The 27,917-nt window shown below is 39.7% G+C and overlaps 1 protein-coding gene across 2 annotated transcripts in view; it reads left to right on the top strand.

The window, feature by feature from the left end:
• The window catches only part of arhgap32a (Rho GTPase activating protein 32a), a 32,515-nt gene extending 12,868 nt beyond the window's left edge, over nt 1–19,647 (top strand). Inside the window, exons 1-18 of one of the 2 annotated variants that reach the window (XM_066662581.1) lie at nt 5,957–5,961; nt 7,368–7,454; nt 8,227–8,364; nt 8,849–8,941; nt 9,873–9,995; nt 10,101–10,178; nt 10,493–10,574; nt 10,914–11,063; nt 11,152–11,254; nt 11,607–11,751; nt 11,846–11,928; nt 12,570–12,677; nt 12,946–13,091; nt 13,225–13,426; nt 13,906–14,051; nt 14,136–14,207; nt 14,305–14,991; nt 15,360–19,647. In XM_066662581.1, the coding sequence (XP_066518678.1) occupies nt 8,861–8,941; nt 9,873–9,995; nt 10,101–10,178; nt 10,493–10,574; nt 10,914–11,063; nt 11,152–11,254; nt 11,607–11,751; nt 11,846–11,928; nt 12,570–12,677; nt 12,946–13,091; nt 13,225–13,426; nt 13,906–14,051; nt 14,136–14,207; nt 14,305–14,991; nt 15,360–17,686 (4,533 nt within the window). In that variant the 5' untranslated portion in view covers nt 5,957–5,961; nt 7,368–7,454; nt 8,227–8,364; nt 8,849–8,860 and the 3' untranslated portion in view covers nt 17,687–19,647. Of the gene's footprint in view, nt 1–5,956; nt 5,962–7,367; nt 7,455–8,226; nt 8,365–8,848; nt 8,942–9,872; nt 9,996–10,100; nt 10,179–10,492; nt 10,575–10,913; nt 11,064–11,151; nt 11,255–11,606; nt 11,752–11,845; nt 11,929–12,569; nt 12,678–12,945; nt 13,092–13,224; nt 13,427–13,905; nt 14,052–14,135; nt 14,208–14,304; nt 14,992–15,359 lie in introns of those variants that run through there. The other variant, XM_066662580.1, reaches the window with a different exon arrangement.
• Nucleotides 19,648–27,917: the final 8,270 nt, after the last annotated feature.

Genomic DNA, 27,917 nt, shown 5'->3' on the forward strand with positions numbered 1-27,917 from the left:
TGATTTCTATGCTTTTCCCCTGCCAGTGTTTGTCTTGCTGCTATTAAAAGCTGGAAGAATAGTTTTGTTTGCAGAGTGTAGACTGCAGTTGTGTGCCAGTCGTGTTGTATTGTTAACATTAAGGGGCAATAATCAAGGGTTGTAAGTTCATAAGCAGACAGTGCTTTTTTTGCAGTGTGAAAAAATGAAGCACCAAGTGAGGCATCATTCAGCAAGGTTTTTGCTGCATTCCCAGAGGCAGTGTGGATGTCCCACATACCTCAGGTCAGGTTTACAGCCAACAATTGAACCTCCTGTGCTTTTCTGTGACAGAATTTTGTGCAAATTCACAGGTGCTGTCAAATATAATATATATATATATATTCACAGGGGTTGGACAATGAAACTGAATACAGCGTCAGTTCGTCTTGGGAATGACATATACAAGTCCTGCACAGTGGTCAGAGGGATTTTAAGCCATTCTTCTTACAGGATAGTGGCCAGGTCACTACGTGATGCTGGTCGAGGAAAACATTTCCTGACCCAAAACACCCCAAAGTTGCTCAATAATATTTAGAACTAGTGACTGTGCAGGCCATGGGAGATGTTCAGCTTCACTTTCATGTTCATCAAACCAATCTTTCACCAGTCTTGCTGTGTGTATTGGTGCATTGTCATCCTGATACATGGCACTGCCTTCGGGATACAATGTTTGAACCATTGGATGCACATGGTCCTCCAGAATGGTTCGGTAGTCCTTCGCAGTGACACACCCATCTAGCACAAGTATTGGGCCAATGGTCTGATCTACCCCCATGCTTCAATCTGGGCATGCAACAGTCTGGGTGGTACGCTTCTTTGGGGCTTCTCCACACTGTAACGCTCCCGGATGTGGAGAAAACAGTAAAGGTGGACTCATCACAATACATGTTTCACATTGTCCACAGCCCAAGATTTGTGCTCCTTGCACCATTGAAACCGGCGTTTGGCATTGGCGTGAGTGACCAGTGGTTTGGCTATAGCAGTCCGGCCGTGTATATTGACCCTGTGGAGCTCCCGACGGACAGTTCTGGTGGAAACAGGAGAGTTGATGTGCACAATTAATTCTGCCGTGATTTGGGCAGCCGTGGTTCTATGTTTTTTGGATACAATCCGGGTTAGCACCCTAAAATCCCTTTCAGACAGCTTCCTCTTGCATCCACAGTTAATCCTGTTGGATGTGTTTTGTCCTTCTTGGTGGTATGCTGACATTACCCTGGATACCGTGGCTCTTGATACATCACAATGACTTGCTGTCTTGGTCACAGATGCTCCAGCAAGACGTGCACCAAGAATTTGTCCTCTTTTGAATGTCACCCATAATGTTGTGTGCATTGCAATATTTTGAGCAAAACTGTGCTCTTACCCTCTGCTAATTGAACCTTCACACTCTTACTGGTGCAATGTGCAATTAATGAAGATTGGCCACCTGGCTGGTCCTATATATATATATATATAAAACCCTGTCACATTTATTTGGTTTGGTGTTTTTAATCTCTAAATTTTAATACTGTGATAGTTTATTATAGTGATAAATAATCAGTTCATTTGAATATATATTATTATTCAGTAACTGTGAAGGCAGCATTCATCTGAAAGAATTTTCATAATTTTACTGCTGTATTTTGCAGTGGCTTTGTGTAGTGAGACTAACAGTTCTTCTGGTTTTCCCATTCCAGTCTCTATTGCTGCTTCAGTCTGAGATTAATTCTTGTTCCCTTCATCCATAAATCCTAAAGCTGTAAAGGGAGGGGGTCTGTGAGTGCCCATGGCTGTCACTCAACACTATTTTATTAGAATGCTTCCGAACCAGGGCTTGTCATGGTCTCTAGGCACTGGCCTAGAACAGGACAAGTGTTTGGCAGGTTCTCAAACATCTCCTCTGTCCTCAGGTAACCTCAGACTTTCCCCCTTGTCTTATTTGATGATGCCACAAAAGAGATTGAACTGTGTGCTTTTCTTAAGAGATGTGTGCCCCTTGATTTAGGGATGACATTCTGGAAGCAGAAGGGTCCTGTATATTTTTAGGGGATTTTGTATAATTGCCAGACCACCTGCCGGGCCAGCCTAGAAGAGGCATGTGTGCTTTCTGACTGACTGATACCTAATGTTGAATTGTACATCCGCAAGTACTGTTAAATCAGCCTTATTTCACAGAGAGAACTTGAGGTGGCACCACTACTACATCTGTTGTTAGTTAAGTCATATTTCACATTCCAGTTTGTGAACTACAATTGGAACAGTTCGGCGTTGACCAGAGGTCCTCTTTTCCCCAGGACAAGTACTCTTTGTGGGACCTAAAACTGCATGTTCAAATGTTCAAGGGGTCAGAGAGTTTAGAGCTGAACTGGCTCATGTCGCTTCATTGCTGTAGGTCCACCACCCACCACGGTGCAGCTCTGAGTTTTACTGGCGCCTCAAACAGAAACGTGTTGAACGTTGTTGAGGTAATATTGATCATAGTCTCCTCTTTATGTTTGGAGAATGTTTCTGTGACCCAGCCTTTTGTTTTCAACAATATATTTAACAAACAGAAAGTCATCTTGTCTGTCCCTATACCGACATGAATACACGGACACATCTCACCGTTACTGACATATTGACAAGTAAATTACATCTGCACAGGTTTTGTTTAACTTTACATGGAAACTGACAAACTCTCCGGATTATTAAAGCCAGAACACCAGAGCGAGGTGTTACCCAAAATTAACGAGACCGTGAATTTGTTACAGCATCGTTTTTTCAGTCAGACCCTTACAGAAATATAAGTCAGTAATAAATATCTAGTTCCAGTGATGCCCTGTTCCTTTATCAGGTATAGATTACTTGGTTAGTAAAATGTTAAGGCGCTTGGTTTGAAAAATGTTCAAATACAAGTAATAAACCAATTTTATAATTTATTACTTGTTATTATTGTAAACAAAGCTTCTCCAGACCTTCCAATGACATGTATTTTGGGCTTTCCTATTTTTCTAATGCCAGAAAAACCTCTGTGACAGTGGCTATATGGCTAATGGCGGTCCGGATAAACTAGGCTTGCCTAGTTTCTCTTTGCTCTTGTTTTTCTAGAAAGGGGTACAATCTGATTAGCACATCAAATATGCATCAGCAATGGAATATATTTTGTCATATTTTGGGCTCTCCTGAAACTAGATTTATGTCTGTTCTTTTATAACTGGTGAGGAATTGCTGGTGTCACAGATACAATGACTTATTGCAAGTCTTTGACTGGGCATGAATCTTGTCCTGAGTCTCCTGTAAGACTGCACAGTACATCCATAATTTATACCACTATATTTTCAGGGCTTATATCTGAGAAAGCTACAATATGTAAATTAACAATTAAAATAACACTGAATTGTCATGATCACTCAATTAAAATTGATTGCTCAATTTAAAGAAGGAATTACTTTTACTATAATAAATACTATAGAACGAAGATAGTTTAAGTTCATTGTGTGTTGTGAGCACTCTGACCAATCAAATTCCATATTGGTTTTGTGGGTTATTTCCTGAATCAGTGCATGTTGTTGCAATTTATGCAACACACATCAATCATTTTGGCCAAAATATGACAGGCCCATGTCACCAGTCAAACCAGATGCATATCAATGTGTTTACATTTTTATGGCAAGGCATATATATATCAGTCACAACATGTAGAAGTGTGATTACAATAATGCATATTGTCCATATAATTTAGCTGTATGGATTGAAGATAATAAATTGCTGAGAAGTTATATTTACTTTCTGTTGTTTTCAAGGGGAGTTAAAGGAGACAAGAGAAAGCTGAATTAACTATCAGTAGGTTATATATTTTAGCCTTTGTGTAGCTTGCAGAAGTTTCTTTGGGATTATTATTTCCTCAATTGCAAAAGGCTTATGCTATATGTTATTGTACAATAGCAGTTTTAAGCTTCAGTTTGTGTGACACATAACATGCATATTACAGCTGTGTTCATATCGACCTTTTGATGCTGCTTTACATGATTTATGAGCTGTATTGTATCCAGATATGACAGCATTTACCAAGACTAATATATTATCTAAGAGGTCCTTAGTAAAATTATTTTTACTCTGTGTTGAATAATTTAAATGAGATTAAATCATCAGCAAATTCACAAAACCAAGATAACGTATTGGAAATGCAAAAAAGGTCAAATAAAATATTTTTTTCACATTTGCTTAAAAATAGGAAGATACTGCAATATCTGTAAAGATACTGTAAGAAGGTGTGTAAATAAATACAATGTGTTTGATTCTTCATATTCTGTACTGCAGTATTGCACCCCCCGCCTAAACAGATCACAGAAACAGTGCCACAGAACTAGTATGTTAGACACACCTTGATACCCATCCCCACAACACTAATTAATAAGAAAATATAGCCAGAGTTTTATGTAATAAATAAAGATATTCAGCCTTCAAGCAGTTAAAGGCAGTGTTCACAATAACCCTTTTTTATTAAATTCAGATATTTCCTTAAATTTGTTAGCTCTCCAGCCTGTTTATGCACTGGAATCCGGTCTAATGTTTTTTCTTAACCCCAGGTAATGAGTAAAAAAAGCCTAGTCTGGTATGCTAGGCTTTCTCTATCTGTCTGCTGTTGGCAGAAATGGCGTCTGGAGGATTTTAGACAAGAAATAGATCTCCAAACATTGACAAGCATGAACCAAGATGAGGATATTTCTCTATCCCTGTTCCATAGATGGGTAATATTAACTTGTTTTTGCTGTGTTGAGGGTCGCTTAAGATGGAAATGTCTCCAAATTCAGGAGGTTAGCTGCATTATAGAAAGTGCTACAAAACTAAACAGCTCGAGGTACAGATGAATTAAAAAACAGTGAATAAAAACCTAGAGAAAAGTTAAGATTTGGCCACATACAAACAACAGTTGTTTTATCCTTAACCATACTGTTCCACCTTAAAAGACATGGCGCTTCTGTACGTGAATAAACCAGAGGGAACTGCATTTTCCTGCAATCATAGACGTTCCTTTTAATTCACTTCTGCAATGACCAATTAGCTCAGAGAAGATATTACTACTACATACTGTAGTTAATGAAGTATCTTCCACCTACAAGAAACATTATCAGAAGTGGTCCTTCCTAGTCTTTCAACCACCAAAATATCCCTCTACCCACTACGGCTGTTTCTGTAGGATGCTACTAGGCATGTTTAATCATCATGTAATGATTCATCAAGAAGATTAGTTTTAATCATTGTGTTTATTTGAGTAATTGTGAAAGCCCTAATGACATTTACAGAGGTGCCTCTGCCATGAGCAACTGTCCGTGTCCTGCTCTTTCTCTCTGGGTTATGTCAGAGATATTTGTGTGAGTGTGCTGAACTGGTAGAGGGAGTTGGGCCAGCTCTCAGTACCACTCCATTTCAGCCCAGTGCTGTTCTCAGTACAGTCCAGCCCAGCCCTGCGCAACCCTGCATCGCCTCAGGGCTGCCATCCAGCACAACATAGGAGGAATGAGGAGGGGAAATGAAGGAGAGGGAGGGGGAGGGCCATAGGGAAGCACCCTCTCTAGATTCTCCCTCCTCTCCAGTTGCATTTAGACAAGGAGGTGTGCGTACATGACTGCTGCGGCAGTTGAGCTAGGGGGAGATTTAGAGGAGCAGTTTTTGGAGAAAAACATAGAGGGTATCTCAGGCTCTTGCAGTAAACCTTAGTGGAAATAAGCTGCTCTGCTGCCTGATCTAAATTTGGCATCCAGACGCTGCGTTTGATGAGCCCGAGCAGAAGCTAGTGGGATTGCGGGGGTGTGCGTGAGGAGTGTGAAAGGCTGCTGTTTGTCAGCGTGTGTGTGTTGTGCAGAAGCCTTGCAGAAGGAAAGAGCATGTGCCGGATCAGGGATGGTTCATGTGTTGGACCAAAGCATGCATCACACTGGAGATTTTCTCCGCTGATGAGGCCAGACAGACTGCATCCTGGTGAGGCTTGACCACTGCTAGCATTCCCTCCGAGACAGATGTTTATAGAAGAATTGGTAAAAGGCTTTCTAGCAGTATGCTTACAATTTTTGAATTCTGACATTTTTTGATAGGAAACTAAACTGACTGTTAGCACATGTATTGTCATACATCAGCAATAACAACAGTCTGTATTGTTGAGTGTGAGTTATTTAAATCATCCTTGCATGAGTCATTATCATCTGAGGTAATGAAATCATCTTTTCAATTTATTTAGTTTCTTCTTATTTTCTGTCTGGGATGTTACTTTCAGGATGTGTATACGGAAGTGCATTGTATGTTATATTGTATTACACTTTTGAGTACTGCAATTATTGACAACCACGGCATCTTATCGTTTCAGTTACAAAGAACCACTTAACTAGGTCATTTAGTCTCTGGTGAGAGGGCTGTAGTTATAGCTATAAATAAGACATGCTTTCATATTTTGGTGGTCTTTGAAGTTGTTTGTTTTTGGCCTAAATCTATATCAAGCATCTCAAGATCTTGGCTCTTCGATCTGTTGGTGTAAGATATATATGTATCTTGTATGTAGATTATGCAAAGTAGTAAAATGCAAGATGTAGACACTACAAAGCCTTTTCTCTCACATTTGTTTAAACAATACTTCTTTCTAGCATGGGGCAGGACTGGGACTTATCAGAGGTAAGGGGTGATATGACTGCATCTTACTAAAGTTAAAACATACATTTTTGATGTAGAGAGGAAGGATCTTTCATTAGCCACACAAATACCAACCCCTTCATTTATTTATGTATTTATTTATTTATTTATTTATTTTTGTACATCAGTTCAGAAGATTACTGGGCACCATACTTAAAAGAATAATTGCATTAGACATCAAATGTACTTATGAAGAGTAAAGTCTTCTGATGTCTTGTTTAATACTGACATGGCAAATAATGACTTAACATAATAGACACACATAGGATGTAGAATAAATGACTCTTTTGACTTCCAGATACTCAGAGCATGTGTTGTAGTATGGTTTGTTTACATAAAAAAGGAAAAACCCCTAAAAGCTTTATAAATTGCAAAGTAAAGGTCAAGGCAATTCAACATTATTTTCATTGGGAATGTGCTGGCTGCATTTGATTATGCTAATATAAGGTTTTGTGCTTGTATATAATAGGTATCTAGCACAGTACTTTTAGGATGTTCTACTCTTATCAGTTAATATATACTTATTCATTTACTGATACATGTTTAGCTGTCAGTGGTTTTAGAATTGCCCCTGTTTAACATTTTAAAGAGCTACCCTTCCATAATAAAGCTGAGACTGCTGACATCTTCATTTGCTTTTCTTCAGCTCCTGCTCTGACCATCTTTCTTCTTAGTCATTCCTCTCTCCCTCTGTCTTTCTCCAGCTCTCTTTGGCCAAGGATCAGAATGATCTGACACGCAGCAGCCCAGACTCAAAGGAGCTTGTGTATCTCGTCCAGATCTGCTGCCAGGTACGGCTGTGCTCTTTAGAGAGGGCTCAGCAAAGTTAAGGCTCCATGCGGATGCATATGTGAGAGCTTTGTAGGGTTCTAGAGAAGAAAGCACCACTCTGGATCACTGGTTTGTTATGGCAACAGTTCTGAAACCAAGCTTGGGCCATTATGGATAAAAAAGGGGAAGTTATAAAAAGAACTGCAAGTTTAGATCAAAAAGGCAAACAAACCACAGGCAGTGCCCTTAGTAATTATTTCTTCTTTTGGACTGTTAGTCTAGGAAGGAGAGACATAATAAAGAAGGCTTGAAGATTGAATGAAGAACTATAGCTCATCTCAGTATGAACAAGGAAGGGTTTTATTTTGTGTATAAAAGAGGGTATCCAACAACAATAGCTACTAAGATCATGGGAACCTCTAAAAATATGCTTTGATCTCCATTTTATGCTTTTGGAATGAGGTTTATTGAGGCCAGTCTTTGTAAAAGAGCTGAGGGATTTTAATCCTATGAGGTGTGTGCTGCTCTACTGATAAGGAGCCATCATTCTCTACTGGAGCAAATCTTATTATCTAGCTTCAGGACAAAAACCACAACTTTGCCCAGTTGGATTTAGATCTAGCTTCCTCAACACCCCAGTGTTGGTTTTGTTTGTAGATTGGCGTTAAAGCCATAAGCCTCCGTTCTCCACAGTTTTCCTGAGGTGATTTAAAGGTTATGCTCTGGCAAACGTTTCCCAGTTCTATCTAAATTGTGCTTTCTCAATGTAACATTCCCTTCTCTGCACACCAGGGGCAAAAATGGACCGTAAGACGGTCATATGAAGACTTTCGTGTTCTTGACAAGCACCTCCATCTCTGTATTTATGACAGAAGGTTCTCTCGGCTCATTGAGCTTCCCCGATTTGACAGCCTGACAGACAATTCTGAGGTAACAACTTCTTTACATTGTCCTTAATCATCAGCTACAGCTGTATGTTAGAGCCTAATAATACTAATATCTGTATATGGAGGATTATAGATGTGTACACTCTAACACTTATACAAAATAAATTTGTAGGAAGATAAACTTTGCTTGAAAAAAGTATGGGCTATTAAAATAATGTGACCGTCCTTGAGGATACTCACTTTTGTAGTTTGGAAAAATCTGTTTTGGTATCACAGATACTCTGGGGTTCAGTATTAAAACTGAATATACGCTCAGCTATGAGTTTGTCAAAAGAGAAAAAGGAGGGTATAGTAGTAAGGGACAAAAGACACTTATAGCATCCGTTATTTGCTTCATTAATGAAAAGCACATCCACTGTAATATATTAAAGCTGACTGATTCATTGGGATGTAGTTGTTCAGCTTTTTGGGAAATTGAGGAGTTAATTACTTAGCCTGCTCATCTGTCTTTACTCTTGCTTCCTCAGCCACTTTCCCAGATGCTTACTGCCTACCTTTCCCGCCTCTCAGCCATTGCTGACAATAAGATAAACTGTGGGCCTGCATTGACATGGATGGAGGTAGAGTACCCAACAGTGCACCAGTCGATTCCATTTCTGCTGTAAGTCAACTTGATATTGTGTATGTAGTGGCCTAAAACATGCTTACATGCTCCACTGTGTGCAGTAAGGTAAGGAAGAGTTTAAGAGCTGTTGCATTATAAAACTACATCATTTTGTTCTGTGTGTGTGGGGTAGGGATTTTGGGCCTTTGTGAGACAGGACAAGGTGGTTTGAACCAGCTTTCAATGATAAAGCTGGGGGAATTCTTTCCCACCCATATTCTCGTGTGTCATTAGTCATTTGACAAATACAAAGAATCTTTGTTCCTGAGTCCACTCCTGTTTCAGTAACACAATGCGTCTAGTAGGCCATTGTGTGGTGTGTACCTAGTAGGACTTCTCTATTTAGATCAAATAGGTTGTAATTACAGTGATTCATAATACAGTTTTTTCAGTGACCTTCAGTGTAACAAATTGTACTAGTAAGCATTGGTTTATTCTTAAGAAATATCCTTTTTTACTTAAGAGATATGTATTCTTGTTATATTGTATGAATGCCTATTATTTGTGAGAGTGAACACTCATTGAGATACGGAGATGAGTCATCATGTTGACATCACACACTGGTGACTTCAATAATTTGATCTTATGTATAGAAGCATTGTCTAATCCTTAGAAGTAAATGTACGTGCTTTGTTCCAGAGCAAACACTAACATTGAATGCATTTGTGTGGACTTTTGCGATTATATAATTCTGAAGCAAATGTAATAAAGCTATTAGCAAAGATGGCTGTTAAGAACAGCAGCAGGGCTCACATTCTCTCTCTCTGATTCTTTGTATAGATTGAATGACAGTCTTTATCTGTATATGAGCCAATAACTGGTGGAATGTGAACTGATGGCATTAATAAAGTTCTGTTAAAATCAATCTATCAATCTCTCTCTCTCAGATTGATAATAAAGGAAACCACTTATTGGTCCATGATGAATCCTCTATTAACGTCCCAGCAGTTGCTGCTGCCCACGTGATAAAGCGCTACATAGCCCAGGCTGCCGATGAGCTTTCCTTTGAGGTGATCCCCATCTTTTAATCCAGCTTTAGCATTGCCATTTAACTTTTTAACTAAGTCCATTTGACTGTTTGATCATTCAGCAAATACATTTATTTTCTATTTTAGGTTGGAGACATTGTTTCCGTCATTGATATGCCTCCTAAAGAAGACACTGGTTGGTGGAGGGGTAAGCATGGCTTTCAGGTAAGGGAAAATTTCCATAGAAGAACATTGTTTTTGTTTTTGTTTTTAACCTTGTATTTTGATTCATGTTGTTTTTCTTGACATTAATATAAAAGATTTTAAATTCCCAGAGTCTAGATTCAGGCTTAGCCTTTTGTGATTAAGTGCTCATTGTCGAGGGGAGTGTCTGTTATTCATAGGCAAAATATCAATTACATTGAAGTGAACAGGAGCTCAGTGACCTTTTCAAGGATTTGGACGTACTCTTTCACACTCTCTCTCATTTCTGAATGTGTCCGCTATATCAAAAAAAATTTCTTTCCTGTTCTGTGCAGGTGGGATTTTTTCCTTGTGAATGTGTGGAGCTAATCAGTGAGAAAGTCCCTCCACATGTGACCAGTTCTTTGCCTAAACCAGGTACTTTTACAAAGTTAACAGTCAGAATACGTGCTTGAGTAATGGCAGATGAAATTAATAATAATCAGAATAGAAAATGAAATTTAGATTTAGACACATTTAACTTATTACTATTTAACTATTTTGATGTGCAAACAAGAACGCTCATTTTGTGCACTGCACCACTGCTAAACAATGCTTTACTTGTTACAGTAAAGAAGTGTTGATTTGAAATTTCATTATCATACCTTAACCTTTTACACTATTTATTCAAAAATTTACGCTATATAATTAAAATGCCTTCAGTATCATTTGGTGAACAGCAATGGGTTCAAGGTCTCAATTTTGATTATCAATTAGTGTCTAAGAAGCATGGGAAGCTGATCACCTTCCTGCGGACCTTCGTGAAGTCACGGCCCAGCAAGCAGAAACTAAAGCAGAGAGGCATCTTAAGGGAGAGGGTGTTTGGCTGTGACCTCGGAGAACACCTCCTTAATTCAGGCCATGATGGTGAGCGGAAAGAAGAAGCATAAGTGTGTCCATTTATTAAAAAACATATTTTTAATTTTATTTATTTGTTTGTATCTTTATGATGCAGTACCTCAAGTCATCAAGAGCTGTGCAGAGTTCATTGAAAAGCATGGAGTTGTGGATGGAATTTACCGTTTGTCTGGGATTGCCTCCAATATTCAAAAACTACGGTAAGAAATGAAGAATTTATACTAGTAAGTAGTGATTCTCAATTTTGATTTGATGTCTGATGGCATATTTTCATGGTCTGTCAGTATGTATGTATGTATATAGTGATGTCCCAGTTTGTGTTTACATTTTTAGAACTCAGAACTCTTATTTTATTTTTTTACACTGTTTTAAAACTTAATTTCCTTTAACTTCCTCTTGGCAAGTCGATTGTTATATATAATATCAGTAATATCTTAAAATAAATACCTTCAATTTAATGACGGTATGACCGGAAATATTTTTGCACAGTACTGTTGATTGAACATTTAGATGTATGTAAATAATAAAGCTGATCTCCCCTTGTATCCTTAGGCATGAGTTTGACTCAGAGCATGTGCCAGACCTCACTAAAGATGCATATATACAGGATATCCACTCTGTTGGCTCCCTGTGCAAGCTCTATTTTCGGGAGCTTCCCAACCCCCTGCTCACCTACCAGCTTTATGACAAATTCTCAGTAAGCACAAAGCCATTAGAGATTTGACACACTAATCTACCTTTCAGATTTAAAGTGCATTATGAACACAGGTGGTGTGACTGTGTATTCATAGGATGCAGTATCTGCAGCCACAGACGACGAGAGGCTGGTCAAAATTCATGACGTCATCCAGCAGTTGCCGCCTCCGCACTACAGGTCTGTTTGGTGCACAGCACACTCTAGTGACCAAAAGGGGAACTTCATTCTTTGTTTAGGAGGCTAAACCGATGGGTCATATTGGGAAAAGTGTATTGAACTGAACAAGGCTTTTATTTATGATGCCACTGATAAGGTTGCTGAACTATGTTATATAAAATGTAAAGTTTATTAAGAAGTCAATTATAACATTCTCATGATACTGCACTGTAACTGTATTTAGAGCCTGTGGGAGGAAAAATGATAGTACAACTTATTTGAAAATATAATTACACTTAAAATGTGCAAGATATTTATGCTTTGCATTTTCAAAAAACAAAAACAAAAAAATCCTTCTTTGGTACATTTTGTAACATTGGTATTAAGCATATAACATGGATTGTGTGTTTAAAAATACCTGGATGAGTGTGTGATTCCCTGATATTTACTGGTGACCTGGTTACAGAATGTGAATGAATGAATGAAAGAAGCACTGATTATATGACTGGTGAGGTGATATGAGCAATGTTAGCATATAACTTCAAACACCAGCCCTCCTCTAGCTGGAATGCAATTTTGTTGTGCCCCTATTTCTTTACACCTGTTAAATAAAAGCTGTTTAAACTTGCACTTTAAAATGCTTGTTGTTTTCCATTTTTCAGAACTCTTGAGTTCCTTATGAGACACTTGGCTCGTATGGCAGCCTTTAGTTATGTCACCAACATGCACTGCAAGAACCTGGCGATTGTCTGGGCTCCAAATCTCCTCAGGTGATTTGTTTTAAGTTGTTTATATGAGAGATTTGTATATAAAGATTTAAAATCTGTGTCAATAATGTTTAGTCCTGTGATAGCAACTCATAGTTACTTTCCGGTTAATTCGTATTCTGAATTGGCCATGGTGCTGTTTCCACAATCAAAACTTTTAAGACTAGGTACATACACACCAAGTACTAATCTACTATTGCTCTTCGGGGTAAAATTTCACTAAAACACTGAGGAAAATTTTGTTTTTCTTAATGCTTCCTGTATGTTGCAGGTCTAAGCAAATTGAATCTGCCTGCTTCAGTGGCACATCTGCATTCATGGAAGTCCGCATTCAGTCAGTGGTGGTGGAGTTCATCCTCAATCACGTCAATGTCCTCTTCAGCCCCAAACTCAGCACTCTGATCCGTGAGAGCACAGGTAACAACAGAAAGAAAAAACAAAGTTTATCTTTACTGCAACGTAGACTTCTCATTTGTGCGTATTGATTTTTTAATGAGGTTCAACTAATGAGGATTTTAAATTAACGTGTTCCAGTAATGTGTGTTTGCAGGCCACAGCACTTTGTCCCGGCCAAAATCTTTGCTGGTGTGCTCTCCATCCACTAAGCTGCTCTCTCTGGAGGAGGCACAGGCCCGCACTCAGGCTCAGCTTGTGTCTCCTGTGTCCCCTGACAGCAAGTACATTGAAGTGGGAGAGGGGCCTGCGGCCCTGCAGGGGAAGTTTCACACCATCATAGAGTTTCCAATGGAAAGGTGTGTTCAGTTGTATACTGAATTAATGCAGATACACTACCATTATGTTTTAATTTATTGAATAGTAATGTATACAATGATGATGAAAGTGCTATCAGTATGACACCAAACGGTATTTAAACATGTGTTGTTCATTATTTCAGGTTTGGGGAACAGCAAAAGTGCACTGTATATTGATTTTTACAGTAATTCCCTGATGTGTTATATATGTTAAGATTTAATGATGATTTTTTTAGTTTCCAATTAAAAATAGTTCTCTGATTTATCATCTGTTTTTATCTGGAGATAAAAAGGTTTTATGTCCAAGTTGATTCTTGTTAAACTGCATTTAGTTACATGTCTTTTATTTATCTAATTAGGAGTTATATATAGCTGTTAGGAGGTGTTTCTCTTTGTCCTTGAGTTTTGTAAACACTTTTCACTGTTTACAGGAGAAAAACCTTGTAGTGATCTCTATCTAATTTTGTATGGGCTTATAGAAAGAAGGTCCAAAGCAAGGTAAAGAAATCTCCTGTAGCAAGCTGGCGTTCTTTCTTCAATATGGGAAAATCATCCACCACAGCGAAACGGAAACTGCACCGTCATCCCAGTGAGCCAAACGAGATAAAGACCTTGGCTCTCCCAGGTTAGGATTTTAGCCTGCACAATATATAGATTATTTACAGGATTTTATATTGATATTGTATACTAAAATTATTTGTTTCTCCAGGTGGTAGAGGAGATACTGGAACACTGCGATCAGCTAAAAGTGAAGAATCTCTCTCTTCACATAATCTAGAGGGTACATTCAGATTCAGCCTGTGTAGTCATGTACTGTAATGCTTGTGCATCAGGGCTTTGTATTTTTATATATCATTTTAACTTCTTTCCTTTTTAAGGTCCATCTGGGGTCTATCGACCACGCAGACCTCGCTCCACTAGTGATGCATTGTCCAGCTCCTTCAACGAAGAGCTAATGAACAGCCGAGTCCACAGAGACTTCCAGTCTAGTCACAAAGACAGCAGAAAGGACCCAGCAATGTCCACATCTTGTGTGCCTGCTCTCATATCACCCCCTCACTCTGCTGATGCTAATCTTGGCATAGCTTCTCTAGACTTTGACCCCATGCCTTTTCAGTGCAGTGCTCCTCCAGCTGAGACTGCTGTATCTGATGGAAGAAAGAGAGGGAGCAGAAGGAAGAATGGGGGCAGTTCCAGTGAGTCAGAACCCTCGAATAAAGTCACCAGCCCTATCCAATCATCTGATACTATCCTGAAGGCCACAGAGGATGCAAATCATGGGACCTCAACTTCAGGCAAATTTGCATCAGCTATTAAAAACACAGTAGAGCTTGAGTCTTCTGAGAGTGTTCCAGAAGGCCTCACCCAGAACTCTGAAAGAGCTTCTGAGACTAAAGTTTTGTCCATGCCTCCCACTCAAGTGACCACTCCTCTGCTAAAGCGCAGTGAGTCAGTAAAGGCTGATGAGAGTCATCAAAAGCCCTCTTCCTTATGTCAAGCTGCAGGTGAGACCCTGGATAAAACTCAGAGTGACCAGGCCCAGTCAGTGAAGCAAGCAGAAGCAGGTTCGTCGTCCCAACACTGTGGCATTTAAAGTATTGATAATAGCTAAAAAAAAACAAAAAAAAAAACACATAGTATTATGACATTTGGAGTTTAAAAACAGCAAAGAGGCCCAGACACTGTTATTCTTTTCTTAATAATATTTTAATGTTTTAATCCTGCTGTGGTTAATTATTAGATTAACAAAATGCACCCGTCTTTACCCATGAGACAACGTACCAACCCAATATCAGTTTTTACCACCATTTAAAATCAGCATTTTTTAGAATAAAAGCCAAGTGACTTTAGAGGCCCTTTGTACTGTACTCAATATATTTTTGTAGTTTCAGATATTAGATAATGCATCATTCCTTCTGTTTCCTATGTTTAGGCGCTGTGACATTTGACTGCACTCCAGGCCTGGTGAGGTCTGTGTCTCTCATAACCCCCCAGCCTGCAGTGAAGAGTGCTGCTCGTATGCTGGCCCTGGCCTTGGCTGAATCTGCCCAACAAGCCACCCGCATAAAAAAGAGAGGGAGTTCCGAACCACCAACTCCTCTTTCTCCAGTTCATCTCCAGGATCCACTCTCTATGCTGCAGTGGTCCCCACCTTCTTCCGTACAACCTCAGACAACTGCCACTGGTAGAGAAGACCGCTGTGTCAAATGCAAAACCATAGCAGGCCCTTCAAGTACTATTTCTACTGGGAACCGCACTGATGCAGGGAGCATGCAGAGCACCTGCGCCTGTCATGGGAGTGAGAGTGGACTTAGCTACTCTGATGGCGGTGATCTATCTTCTGCAAGTCACGGAACCAGTGTGCTTCCCCAGGACTTATCTGCTGTTAAAGGTGTAGACACAGGGAACCCCCCTGAAAGCCACGCTGCCATGAGAGAGAATGTCCGGCATGTTGGTGTTGGTACAGAATGTGGTGGCCTAAGCCAAAGTTCAGAGATGGACTCTTATAAGAGCTTGAAGCCCTCTCTCTCTCAGACAGAGGGTTCTGCGCATCACACCAATGAGAATCATTCAGCTACAGCAGCTCTTTTCAACAAGCAGGTTGCCAATGCATCCAACTTCCGTGCCATATTAGCTGAAGCTTCCATGCCGGCTTCTGTCCACGAGGTTCTTCCACATGCTCCGGTTACACCCCTGAGTTCAGCTTACCAGTATGGCTCCAAGGAGGAGAATATGCCAAGGTCTTTAGGACATATGTACCCTCAACACTGGTCGAGTCCAGTGAGGCAGAACCCTTCTTATATTCAAACTGATTATGTACCGCAGCAAGCTAAGATTTTCTCCAAGGACCACTACAACACTCTAGCACCAAGGTCCCTCCACCAGTCCATTAAATACAAAGGACAACAGAGGGACGAATACTCCCCAGGACGTCTCTACAGACATGGTGGACCAAGATATCCACCAATGGATGGTGCCTCTGTGTACCCCACCATTCGTAGGGTGCGTTCAATGCATGCACCTCCAGAGGACAAATTTTTGTACTACCAGCATCCATCCTGCCAGAACAACCCTTACCAGATACCAGTTTCCTCAGATATCCACCATGTCCGGCCTTACTTTGAGGATGGCAAAGTACAGTATAGGTATAGCCCTTATTCAGAGGCTAGATATAGCAATGTGGATCCGTACAGAGTTAACACTCATGGATACGGTCAGTCCTACACCCTCCGCAGGATTCCTTCCCATCCTGGCAGGGTGATGAGTAGTATCGAGAACTATCACAACCCACGCGTCAACCCACCCATTAGCAGAGAAGGTAGTTTCATAAAGCAAGACTTTGGCCCAATGCCTAGAGCTAAAAACACTGCTTTGTATGAGGCTTTGGATCCTGGTTTCTCTGACCAACATTTATTTCCATCCAAAAGACAAGGAAATATTGGGAAGAGGCGTCCACTAGAATCTGTGCCCCAGCCCCATTTCCAGAAAGGGCCCCAGAGGTGTCAGGAATCATTGCATACAAGGAGCAAATCGGACTCAGGCAGAGACCTGCTGATTTCTACTGAAGGAGCTGATGGGAAATACAGTATTACTATGGTATCTCATTACTCTCCTGAGCACCCACTTTCTGAGCCTGACATTTCCCTCCCCTTCCCATTGGAAAGACAGGGGAGCGGACATGGTGCCAAAGCAGCTCTGAAGCTGAAGCAAAGCCGTTCCATGATGAACTACCCACAGCACGTCCTGGAGGCCCAGCCACTGCCGCGCAACCTGACGCTGCACAAGGAATACAGCTGCCCTGATTTTAAACACACCGATTCCTCTGAGGGTGGAAGTGCCCGCTTCCACAACCAGGACAAGCACATGTATAAGACCCTCAGAGGCTATCCTAAAGAGGACTATCAGTATGGCTGGGCCAAGGGCCATGACTTGCAGAGGTCAGAAAGATCGCAGAGCGTGAAAAGTCGTGAGCCGCCTGGCCGTGCCAAAATGACTCTGGAGCGAGATCACAGATTATCGTATCCTATCCAGAGCAGAGCGAGGACTCGTAGCATGTTTGTGCCATCTCGCTCCGATTATATGGATGGATATGTGTCTGTGCAGACAAAAGTACCCAAGTCCAGTAGAATGGGAACTGGCATTTTCCCTAACTATGGCTGTATGCCCCCTCATAGTAACAGATTGTACTCCACAGCTGTGGGCCCAGGAAGTTTTCTCCACTCTGAGCTTAGGCCTGAGACAGAGATATATGCTGAATGAACAATGTGTATGAAACATTGAAACCTCGGAAGAAGTGTAAAAAAAACCAACAACAACCCAATAACAACACACACAAAAAAATCCAAACCTCTGCTGGTCAGTGGTTTTTTATTGTTCAGAGTTTATTGTATAAAAGAACAAGAAACATTAAAATATTCATATAATGTGAAATTTCACTCTGAAGTTCATATCATTCATATGAATTGACATCAGATGACACTATCCCACATAGAGCCTGGAGCCACGGTATTTGGAAGATATAAGGTCAAAGGTTGTGTTGCAGCATTTTTAGAAGAAAAAATATTTTTTAGAATCTAAAATTGATCTTCCTTGGAAACCTTTAACTCTACTGTCATACATTAATGCAAACAATGATGATAAAATGTATTGCCACTCCGTTTATAATATTAAGGAACATGAAGGATGATTAATTTAGAAGCGAAATTCTTTCATGTTTTCAGTGTTTTTTCCCTTTATTTTGAATGGTTAAGAAGAAACAAATCAGTGTGATTTGATGTGAAACACAATATTCTAGAGAAATTGAGCAGGTCACAGTGGGGGGTGAAACCACACGCTTAAAGCAGTCATTAGAAGCTACCTCACAGGAAGTTACTACACAACAGGGTCACACACACATTGCCTGGTGTCTGATGTATGCTTAAGAGATGGTTTTGCCTACAAGGTGTTTTACGCATTTCTGGTGGTGAAGTAAATCCACCACTATTTTATATATAACACACACACACACAAACACAGATGATTGTCTGTGTATTTAAATATTGTTTTATACAAATAAACCCTCAGAGGACATGGTTCACTGGCCAATTTGCATATAATGATAAACACATTTACATTGTGACTCCTAGTTCCTGTCACTACCATTGTAAAGAATACAAATAATAATAAAAGCAGGTTTTTCCGCAATGCACCATTTCACATCAAATCACTCTGAGTTTATAGACATTGATACTAAAATGACATTTCTACTTTGAACACTGCTAGAATTTTACAGTGTAAAGGCAAATTTAGCTTTTAAATACTTGAATCTTTGGTGTATTCTGTATCACTCTGTGCATTCATTTACTGTGGTTCCAAAATGTTATGAGAAGTGTCCAATCTGATGTTTAAATACAAAATGACCATCTGTTGTTTTATGCACTGTATGCATTGAATACCTTTCACATGATGCTTGGCCATAGCTTATATATTTGGGTGTGGTTATGGAAACGGGTGCAATATAATTAAATATTTTTTTAATTCAGTGGTTTATTTTGGGGACACTTTAGTTTAGAGATCAGAATATTTTAAATATACTATGGTAAATATTTGAAATCTATAAATTGCATAATCTGTCATGAGGGTTTTCATTTCAGTGAACTGACATTTCTTACATTTGCGGAGACACTGCTGCGTTGTTTTCATAATTCTACCTGTATTTATATATCGCTGTGAAGATATATCACAGTTAAAGTGACAAATTAAGTAATAAAAGCTTTAAAATATGAAAACAAAAACAACTGTTGAAACTGGAGCAGAGGTTGCTATTTCCCCAGTAATAGTGTATGGTATGAGCCGTTTGTGGTGTTGAATATCTTTTCCTGCCGTTTTTGCTTATCTGTAGTTCAAGGATAGGCAAGCACTTTATGGTTAGGCCTAGTTTGTATAATGTAACGAAAGGCACTTTGAAGAAAACAAACTTCCTTGTTTTGTCATCTTGGTATGCAAAGCAGAACTGAGTGTGAAAGTGACCCTAAATTGTTTCAGACAAATAGGATCATGTGAGGCTGAATTGACCATTAAATGGTTACAAAAGGAAATATATCAATTCAAATGCTGATTCAGATGAAAACTGTTGCCGTGTTGTTGAACAAATGTGTACTGCTCTTTATCCTAACATTCTTTTTATGTTGTCTACTCCTTTTTATGTTGTACTACTACTTTCATTAAAGTTATCTATTCAAAAGAGCAAAATCTGTATCCTCGTTTACCATGTCATGCTGCATACTTCTTTCTGTTAGAAATGTTAATTATTTGTATAATCTTGATTTAGTTCGATCCACAAAATGATTTGTAGTAATCTACATCAGGGATCAAGTAATATAAATAAACATTATTTTTTGAGACTGTATTTTCAGGTTAAATAGGACAAGCAATGGGTGAGACCAGAGTGGTAAGAACAAAAAGCTTGGATCAAAACAAAGTTAACAAAGCTGTATAAAAAGGGTCAGTATGAATTAATAATCGTTGATCACAACTTTGTAATTTCTTCAGTGTCTGTCTGAATAAAGCATGCTGTCCGATGGGGTTTCTGAGCGGCTTGTTGATAGCAATATATGTAGTAAAACATTTTGATTTGTCTGGTTAAAAGTATTTATCTATCTCCCTCACATGATGCAGCCAAAGTCAGAAGGTTACATTTGCTTAAAGATTACAGGAGCTTTTCAAAACTGTTTGAACTGGCTGAAATGAATCAGTTTTTTCTTTATATGAACCGTAGAGGGCGCCACAGCACTGAGAATCACAGGAACTTGAAAAACATTAGCGTTCTCTTTTTTAAAACATAAGATTTTTTCTACATTTAAATTTTTGAGCTTTTTGTTCCTTTGGGGTTATATGTTGGAAATACAGCAACTACTCGATTTAAGTAACTATTTGAAGGAAACATTTACAACAAAGTGAAAAAAAGTTATTTAAATTCAATTTCAATAATCTTATGGTCCATTTATTTAAATTCTGCAAATGTAGTCTTAAGTTGAGAAGTTAGAGGCAGTGGTGAACTAGGCCTACAGTTATACAATCTCTGGTCTCTATAAAGAGTAGTGCTGGCATTTAAGCAAAGCTAGGCTGCATTAAGTGAAACCTGTGTTGACATTGGCCCTCTGTGGTGTGTCCTAATGTTTACAGGGATTTTTTTAACGGTAGCTGTCATTAGCCTCATTTGCATGTTCGCAGACTGTTTCCATGGCAAGTATTTAAAGGCCTGTTTTTCACCAGAGCAAATTTTCCTGTCTGTCACTTTCAGGCACACAGCCAGTGAACCCTGCTGCTTTATTGTGTGGGAACAGCACCAGGGATATCCAGCTGTGTAATGTTACTGTATTGAAGTAGATTAGCCCTAGGGTTAGCCTACACACTTTAGCCCAATTTCTTCTATAAAGACCTGTGATGCACAGCTGGGTGTGAATTGGTGGATCGAAACTGAAATATCAGTACTTCCAAACCTGATAGATCTTCTTTTAAAACGGATCCTCAAGGTACAAGTTTACGATTCTTGCAAGAGACCTGATGTCAAACACCACCTCCTTTCACACTCTGTGTTGTCCTTGGCCAAAGAATGCAAACTTCCCAGGTCTGTGAGCTCAGCTGAACAGCCACCCAGAGACTGGAGCCAGTTATGCTCTCTAGATTTCCCAGCCTCGGGTGTCAGAAGTATCACCAGAGCTCATACCAGCAATCGATCTATGACAGGATCATCTTATCAGGAGCGCTTTGTTCAGTGAATGAGGTCAATGGGTAAAGCCCACAATGTAAAGTGAACAATGGACTCTCAAACATTTCTTCATTCGTGTTTTTGATTTTTTAATGAATGAATGAATGAATTATTATTTTTTATATTATGAAAAGGCAAAAAACAAAAAAAAAAACAAACTTAAAGCTAACCCTGGAGAAGGCACCAGTTGCTCACAGGGTGACACACACTCACTCAAACACCTTCACCTATGGACACTTTTGAGTAGCCAATCCACCTACCAATGTGCATTTTTGGACCATGGGAGGAAATCCACGCAGACACGGAGAGAACACACCAAACTCCTCACAGACAGTCACCTGGAGCTGTGTGACAGTGACACTACCCGCTGCACCACCGTGCTGCCTCCAAATAAGTCATCCGGTTATTTAATTTAGATGCTATCAAAGTGCATAATATTTGTAATAAAATATGTAAATAATCACCTACAATATACAATAATATTACAATACATAAATATAATGTTTGCTTATTTTTGGGAATGAATCAGCCTTAAATATAGCTGCGGTACAAAGAAAAACATGAAACTCCAATTTGGTTGAGTTTTAGTTAACTACAACATTTCAACACAGCAGGTGTCTTTCATTAGGGACCAATAGAAATGCTCCAGAATTGTTTGGAATTAAATCTTTTCACATTGACTTCCATTGAAAGTTTAGAAGTTTTTTTCCTTCTCCTATAATTTACTACTTGGAGATGTTTTTTTTTTTTTTTTTTTTTTTTTTTTTTTTTTTTTTTTTTACACAGCAACAATATATTGTGCTCTTTTTGTATTTCTATCTGAGCTTGGCAAAGGGCAAACAAAGGATTTATTGCACCAGCCAATCATTTCAGGCAAAACATTTATAGTAACAAAGCCAAGAAGAAGACCAGAGACAAACGAACACAACAAGCAACAAGAGTATGTGGATAATGAGGCAGCAGGAACAAGCAGATGTAAATCACTTGGCGTGATACTACACAATGCAGAATTTCTCAGTTACCTTTTACACCAAAGTTGAGGACTGTCCAATAGGAATCTCCTTCAGCTCTGTTTCTATGGTACAGGCATGGTTGGGGGGCTTATGTTATCTGACTAAACTGAGAAATCATGCTTTGTGTAGTATCCCCTTGGTCTTAATTCAACAAACAACAGCCTCTTCAATGCGTGTCGATTCTGTTCACTTCAGAGAGTCGGTTCAAACTGCTGTTTAGATTCATTCCTCGCGCAGGCGCAGCTTTCATCCTTGGACAACAATAAACAACCCGCAGCTCCAATAAAGAACCAGCCTGGAGTTTCATGACATAACACGGGACGATATGGAGCAGCTGCAGGGAAATCTAAATGCTCAATGCCAAGCGTTGGCTAGAAGTATAACCCACCACAGTCTTGAGCTATGGGTTGATGGGGCGAAATTCAGCACCTTTGTGTTGAGTTAAAGTGCAGTTTGTGAAGCAGAATTAATAATTCAGCATCTATACTGTTGTATTAATGTATACAGAAAGCTTCCAAAATGTAGTGTAAAATCTTCCAGAGTAGAGAATGATACTGCAGCACCGCCCTGGGGCACACTAACGATAAACCAAGTGTAAATGATTCATTCATTTTTCATGTTATTCTTCTGCATGCAATTGTATTGTGCTTCCCACAGAGGGCGCTGTTGGTTTTCATAGTCACGATAACGCGATTTCGGCGCGTTGCCGTCTCTCGTCACTCGTGCCCGCTCAAATCTTTGCATTTAAATCAGCAGCACGGTCCTGCACATATGTCCAGAGGCTCCAGTTGGATGCTCTCCTGTGTAACACAGACAAATCAACTCGTTATAGATTTTAAACATGTAAAATATTACCGCTGATTAATTCAAAATCTGAATAGTTGTCTCGGGTGGGATTTTTTTTTTAAATAGTCCCCATTAGACACTATCTAATGATTTAAAAATAATTTTCAACACATTATTCTACTCACACCTCGTTTTTAATGCTGTCATTGCAGAAGTAAGTGGGGCATTTGGGGCAGTACTATTCTCTTACTGCGTCCACATGGCAATGTGCCAGAACTGCTTCTACAGGGCAGGTTAAGTTTATGATTTTGGATCATAAACAGGTCTTGGCACTTTCAGGGCTGTTCTGATCTTCCAGACAGCTGATGGAGAGAGGTAGAGCCTCCAGATCATATTTATGGGTCAATTTCAGTGCTTTGTTTATTCTGCACTGGCTTTCTTCATTGGAGCATGTAGTCACTTGTGGATTTAGAAAATTCACTTCAATTTTACTGTTCTTCCTAAGGGTTTGCCATGTTTTCCCACATGGCGGTAGTTACAGTGCTGTTTCAGCAACTGAGCCGCTGCATTTGGGCTGCAGAGGCAGAAAGCCTTTAAGAAAGGATCATGTGCAGCTTAGATATAAAGTGGAAAACATACCCAGATGGCACAGCCAGCACATCTACCTGGTGGTTATTGGAGCACGCAGTATAATAGCTCCCTTTATTTGCCCTTATAGCAGCCTGTGGCCTTACCTCACCTTGTGAACTCAACAGCAGCTCCTGATATTTCTTGAGGTGAGGATCAGTCAGAGAGGAGGATTTGTTTACAAATATCTGGCCAACGTTGTGGAGAGGAAACAATTCAGCTATGTCTTTAAATGCATTTATTACATTTGTCATTAAGCTTAATTAAAATTGTGACCTGAATTGAGCCTTTGCTTATAAGCAAATTACACTTCATGATGTAGGAGTCAGAAGGAATGGTGGTGCTGCAGTGTCGCTGACACACAGCTACTAGCTCTTTTGGCCCTGGATTCAAACCCCACCTCAAGTCACTGTCTTTGAGGAGTGTAGTGTGTTCACTCTGTGTCTGTGTGGGTTTCCTATGGCTGCTCTGGTATCCTCCTCAAGCCCCAAAACACAGTGATTATTCTAAAAGTGTCCATATGTGTGAGTGAGTGTGTGATGCCCTGTGATGGAATGACCTTCCAGGTAGGATCTGGACCTGCCTGAACAGGTGAAATGATTAATTGAAAAACTGTCCCAAACGTATGCATTTAAACCAAGCATCTTCAGTGTCCCCTGCCCTATATCTTTGTATGTGTTTGATGTCACCAAGCTTGTATATTGAGGAGGACTGCTGGACTCTAAGCATCATGAAGGACTGGGCTTAAGTCTTCAGGCCTAGGCCCAATGGACTCAGAATACATGGACCAAAAGCAGTAACCTGTTTGAAGAATGTCCAGTATATGTCCAGTATATTCTATATTCAAAGAATCCACAGCTCTTTTCATATTGGACAGACATGAGCTTAATTTATCTGGCTAAACCAATAAATCCAGGGTATTCCAAAAAGCAGGCTTCCTATGTTTAACCAATTAACTTAAGCCTCAAGGCAAATGTCTCCAATAGAAAAGGAGCTGACATAGCTTTTCCTACTGAACAGTCCTTAACCCTGGGCTTACGTTATCGAACTAACTCATAGATCCCAGGTAAACCACTAAAATATGCATGGCAGTGTGCCTCCAGGACCAGTTTTGAGCCCAAAGGGATGCCTAAGAAGGACATACAGACATCGCCGTGGAAAATCCTCAACTTGGGCTTAACTCTATGGTTTTTAGTCCTAGTCCTGGTCCTAGTGGGCCTGGGCCTGGGCCTGGGTCCTGAATGTAGTAGCTTTCTCTTCACTTCTACTTCAAAAGAGGTTGTTAATTAGCTCATTAGTTACAGCAGGTGTGGGAGCAGAGGGATTTCTAAAACATCCAGTGCAGGATTTGAGAACTGAGGACTGCTGGTTTAAGTTATGTTGATAATTCAGAAATCATTTGTTGGACAAAGCCCTGGAACCATTGGTCTTCAGCTTTTTCTGTAGTGAGTAAATTTGGTTTAATTAACTGTTGTGGACCACTGTTGAGTGCTGGGGATTTAAATTGTGAGCCTGTATTCACATTCACAAGTTTTGCTGCTGAGCTGATCTGGGGACAATTATACAAAGCAATTAGCCAGATAGTTTACACCCAAAGTCCAAGGATTTTCCAATAGGAATCTCCCTAAGGTATTTTTCTGTTGGGCATGCTTAACATTGGGGTTTTATTCATCTGGCTAAAATGAAAAATCCTGCATGGTGGAATCCCCCACCCTGGTTTGGTAAAGGGTTTCATGTGCTGTTAATGAGGTTTTGTAGAAAGTAGTTGCTGTAAATCTATAGTCTCAGTACTTGTTACTGCTTACTGCCCACATAATCAGCTGTGTAGGTAATTTTAACAAAAAATGAAACCTTACAAACACCTAACAGCTATATTAGTTAAACAGCAATTAAATTTAACATCATTCACACCTTCTTGGTAATGCTAATCATCTTACAGCCTTTAGCAAGTGTTACAACTAAGTGCAAGCTAAAATGGCAGCTAATTAGTTGACTATTTAAAAATAAAAATGGCCTAAGCCAGCAGCCCTAGCTAGCATGCTAATTTACAAACATCCTCAAGTAACAAAACATTAAAACTAAAATAAATGTTATCATTTGATGCAGTTAGTGTTTTCACTGTTGAGACACAGTATGTATTTCCAGATAATCTACTTATTGTAGAGAGTATCTACTCCAAATATCTCTCAGGCTGGAGCTTTTGTGTACAATCTTAATTTGTAAATGCTCAGTTATTTGATAGACAGAAATATGTGCTAGGTTTCTCAATACAGATCACCTGCAAATACTTTAAGACTGTTATTAGGGCTGAAAACATTGGGAAAATATCTGCTGCATGGACCAAGTGTTGCATAAACTACTATTCTACAACCAATGTCAATTTTATCAGCTTCATTTTGTACACTGATCCTCATCACTGCTGTGACACTGATGTGGTGGTGGTGTGTTAGTGTGGGTTTCTCTGGTACGAAAGGATCAGACACAGCAGTGCTGCTGGAGTTTTTAAACAAGGTGTCCTCTCACTGTTCACTCTGTTAGACACACCTACCTGATTCGTCTACCTTGTCTGTTGCTGCACGGTTTGTGTTGGTCGTCCTCTAGTCCTTCATCAGTGGACACAGGATGCTTTTGATTGGATATTTTTGGTTGATGGACTACTCAGTCCAGCATTGACACAAAAACATGCCAACACAATGTCCGTGTCAATGCAGTGTTAAGATTTATCCACCACCCCCTCATTTGGTACAACAGCCTGTTGCTATGGTACTGGAAACAGTGCAAGATAACATCTTGCCAGGTTTTAAAAATGTTCCTATTCATGCTCGGGTTTTGCAGTATCAACATTTTAACAGCATGACTTGTTTTTACCCTAGAAAGTAGGGAAGAAGCTTTGACTGTGTGAATTAATAGCGCCATCTATGGGGTATAATGGGTTGCCTAACACATTTTAAATGCAACACCTGATCATGGGAAATGAGGGGAAACATTTACGCTTGTGCAGATGGGAAAGTCAAATGTCTGTTGATGGGTTTGGAGGGAAGCCAGGAGCAGTTCAGCTTCTGTGAGTGGAGCTAGGGATGTCAAGTTGTATTCCCAGAGTGGTGTATGGATTCATAACATCAGAAGGGGCCAAAAATTGATCTAAGCCCAGCGTTTCTGCCTTGTCATGTGTAATATGGTGCACAAATAGTGCGGTCGCTGAGATAAAGATGCTATTGGGTATTATAATATGCAGCTATGAGTTGGGAACAAAAAAGCATTACATAACCCCATGTATCACTGAACACAGTCTTGAGATATTCTCAGTCTCACTTGACAATTAGGGCAGTAAGGATTATGTTGGCCTTAATTTGGCTGACACTGTGACTGCAAATGAGAGCACTGCTGCTGTATCTACAACTGAGGGGGTTCAGGTTCAAGTTCAGTTGCAGCAAAGATATTTCCCCTTCTTAGAAAGTAAGTGAAATTGTGTGAAGCTCAGTTCTGTTCTTTCTGTTCTAGTTTATTGCAAGGCATTTAAGCTTAAGCTGTGGGTGTTGCATCATTTAAAAAAAAAAAAAAAAAAAAAATGGGGGGGGGAATAAAAAGACCCAAGGGTCCTTTATGGTGCAGTGCAAAGATCAGAAGCCCTGTCTTTTCTGACACATCAGTCCAAGTCAGACCCAAGTCAGGAAGGTTTTAACTTTACAATTGATAGGCACTGTTCCTAAAGGGAAAGTTTCCCACCTAATTTCTTCTATAATGAATTGAATTTAACTTGAAACGGCTTGTAAAACAAGGCTTTGTAGAAAGCCTGCTACTGTGTGCTCCAACATAGGGAAAACTCACATGGACCAAAGCTCAAGAACTGTGAAATCAGAGCTGTTATCTGAAGCATACGTGCTATTAAATGTGACCCGAGTCTGGGTGATGAAAGCGTGTCTTATGTATATGCCATATTCACGTTTACCATATGTCTATATATCTGTTTCTGAAAGGGAGTGCTGTCTCAGTGCACAGCTGAAGACAAACAAATGATGTGGTGTGTGTATGGAGTGGACTTGATTATGCTCTTATGCTTTTGCTTATGTGGGCTGGCTGCATTAGTGATTGGACACAGAGAAGACGGCTCTTTGGTGTTGTCTCAGACTTGTATCAGACTATATCTAAATGATGGCTAGCTCCACTGAGAACTGATGTTTTTTTTTATTCCTTCAGGTGGTGTCTGGTGACCAGTTTTGAAGTTTCACATTCCAGAATGTTGCCTCAAACTCGTTTTTAATTGATTTTTATTGATGCACTCTGGTTATTTCCCTGATATTCTGCGACACTTGGA

This window comes from Hoplias malabaricus, chromosome 1, assembly GCF_029633855.1.
Source record: "Hoplias malabaricus isolate fHopMal1 chromosome 1, fHopMal1.hap1, whole genome shotgun sequence".
NCBI lineage: Eukaryota > Metazoa > Chordata > Actinopteri > Characiformes > Erythrinidae > Hoplias > Hoplias malabaricus.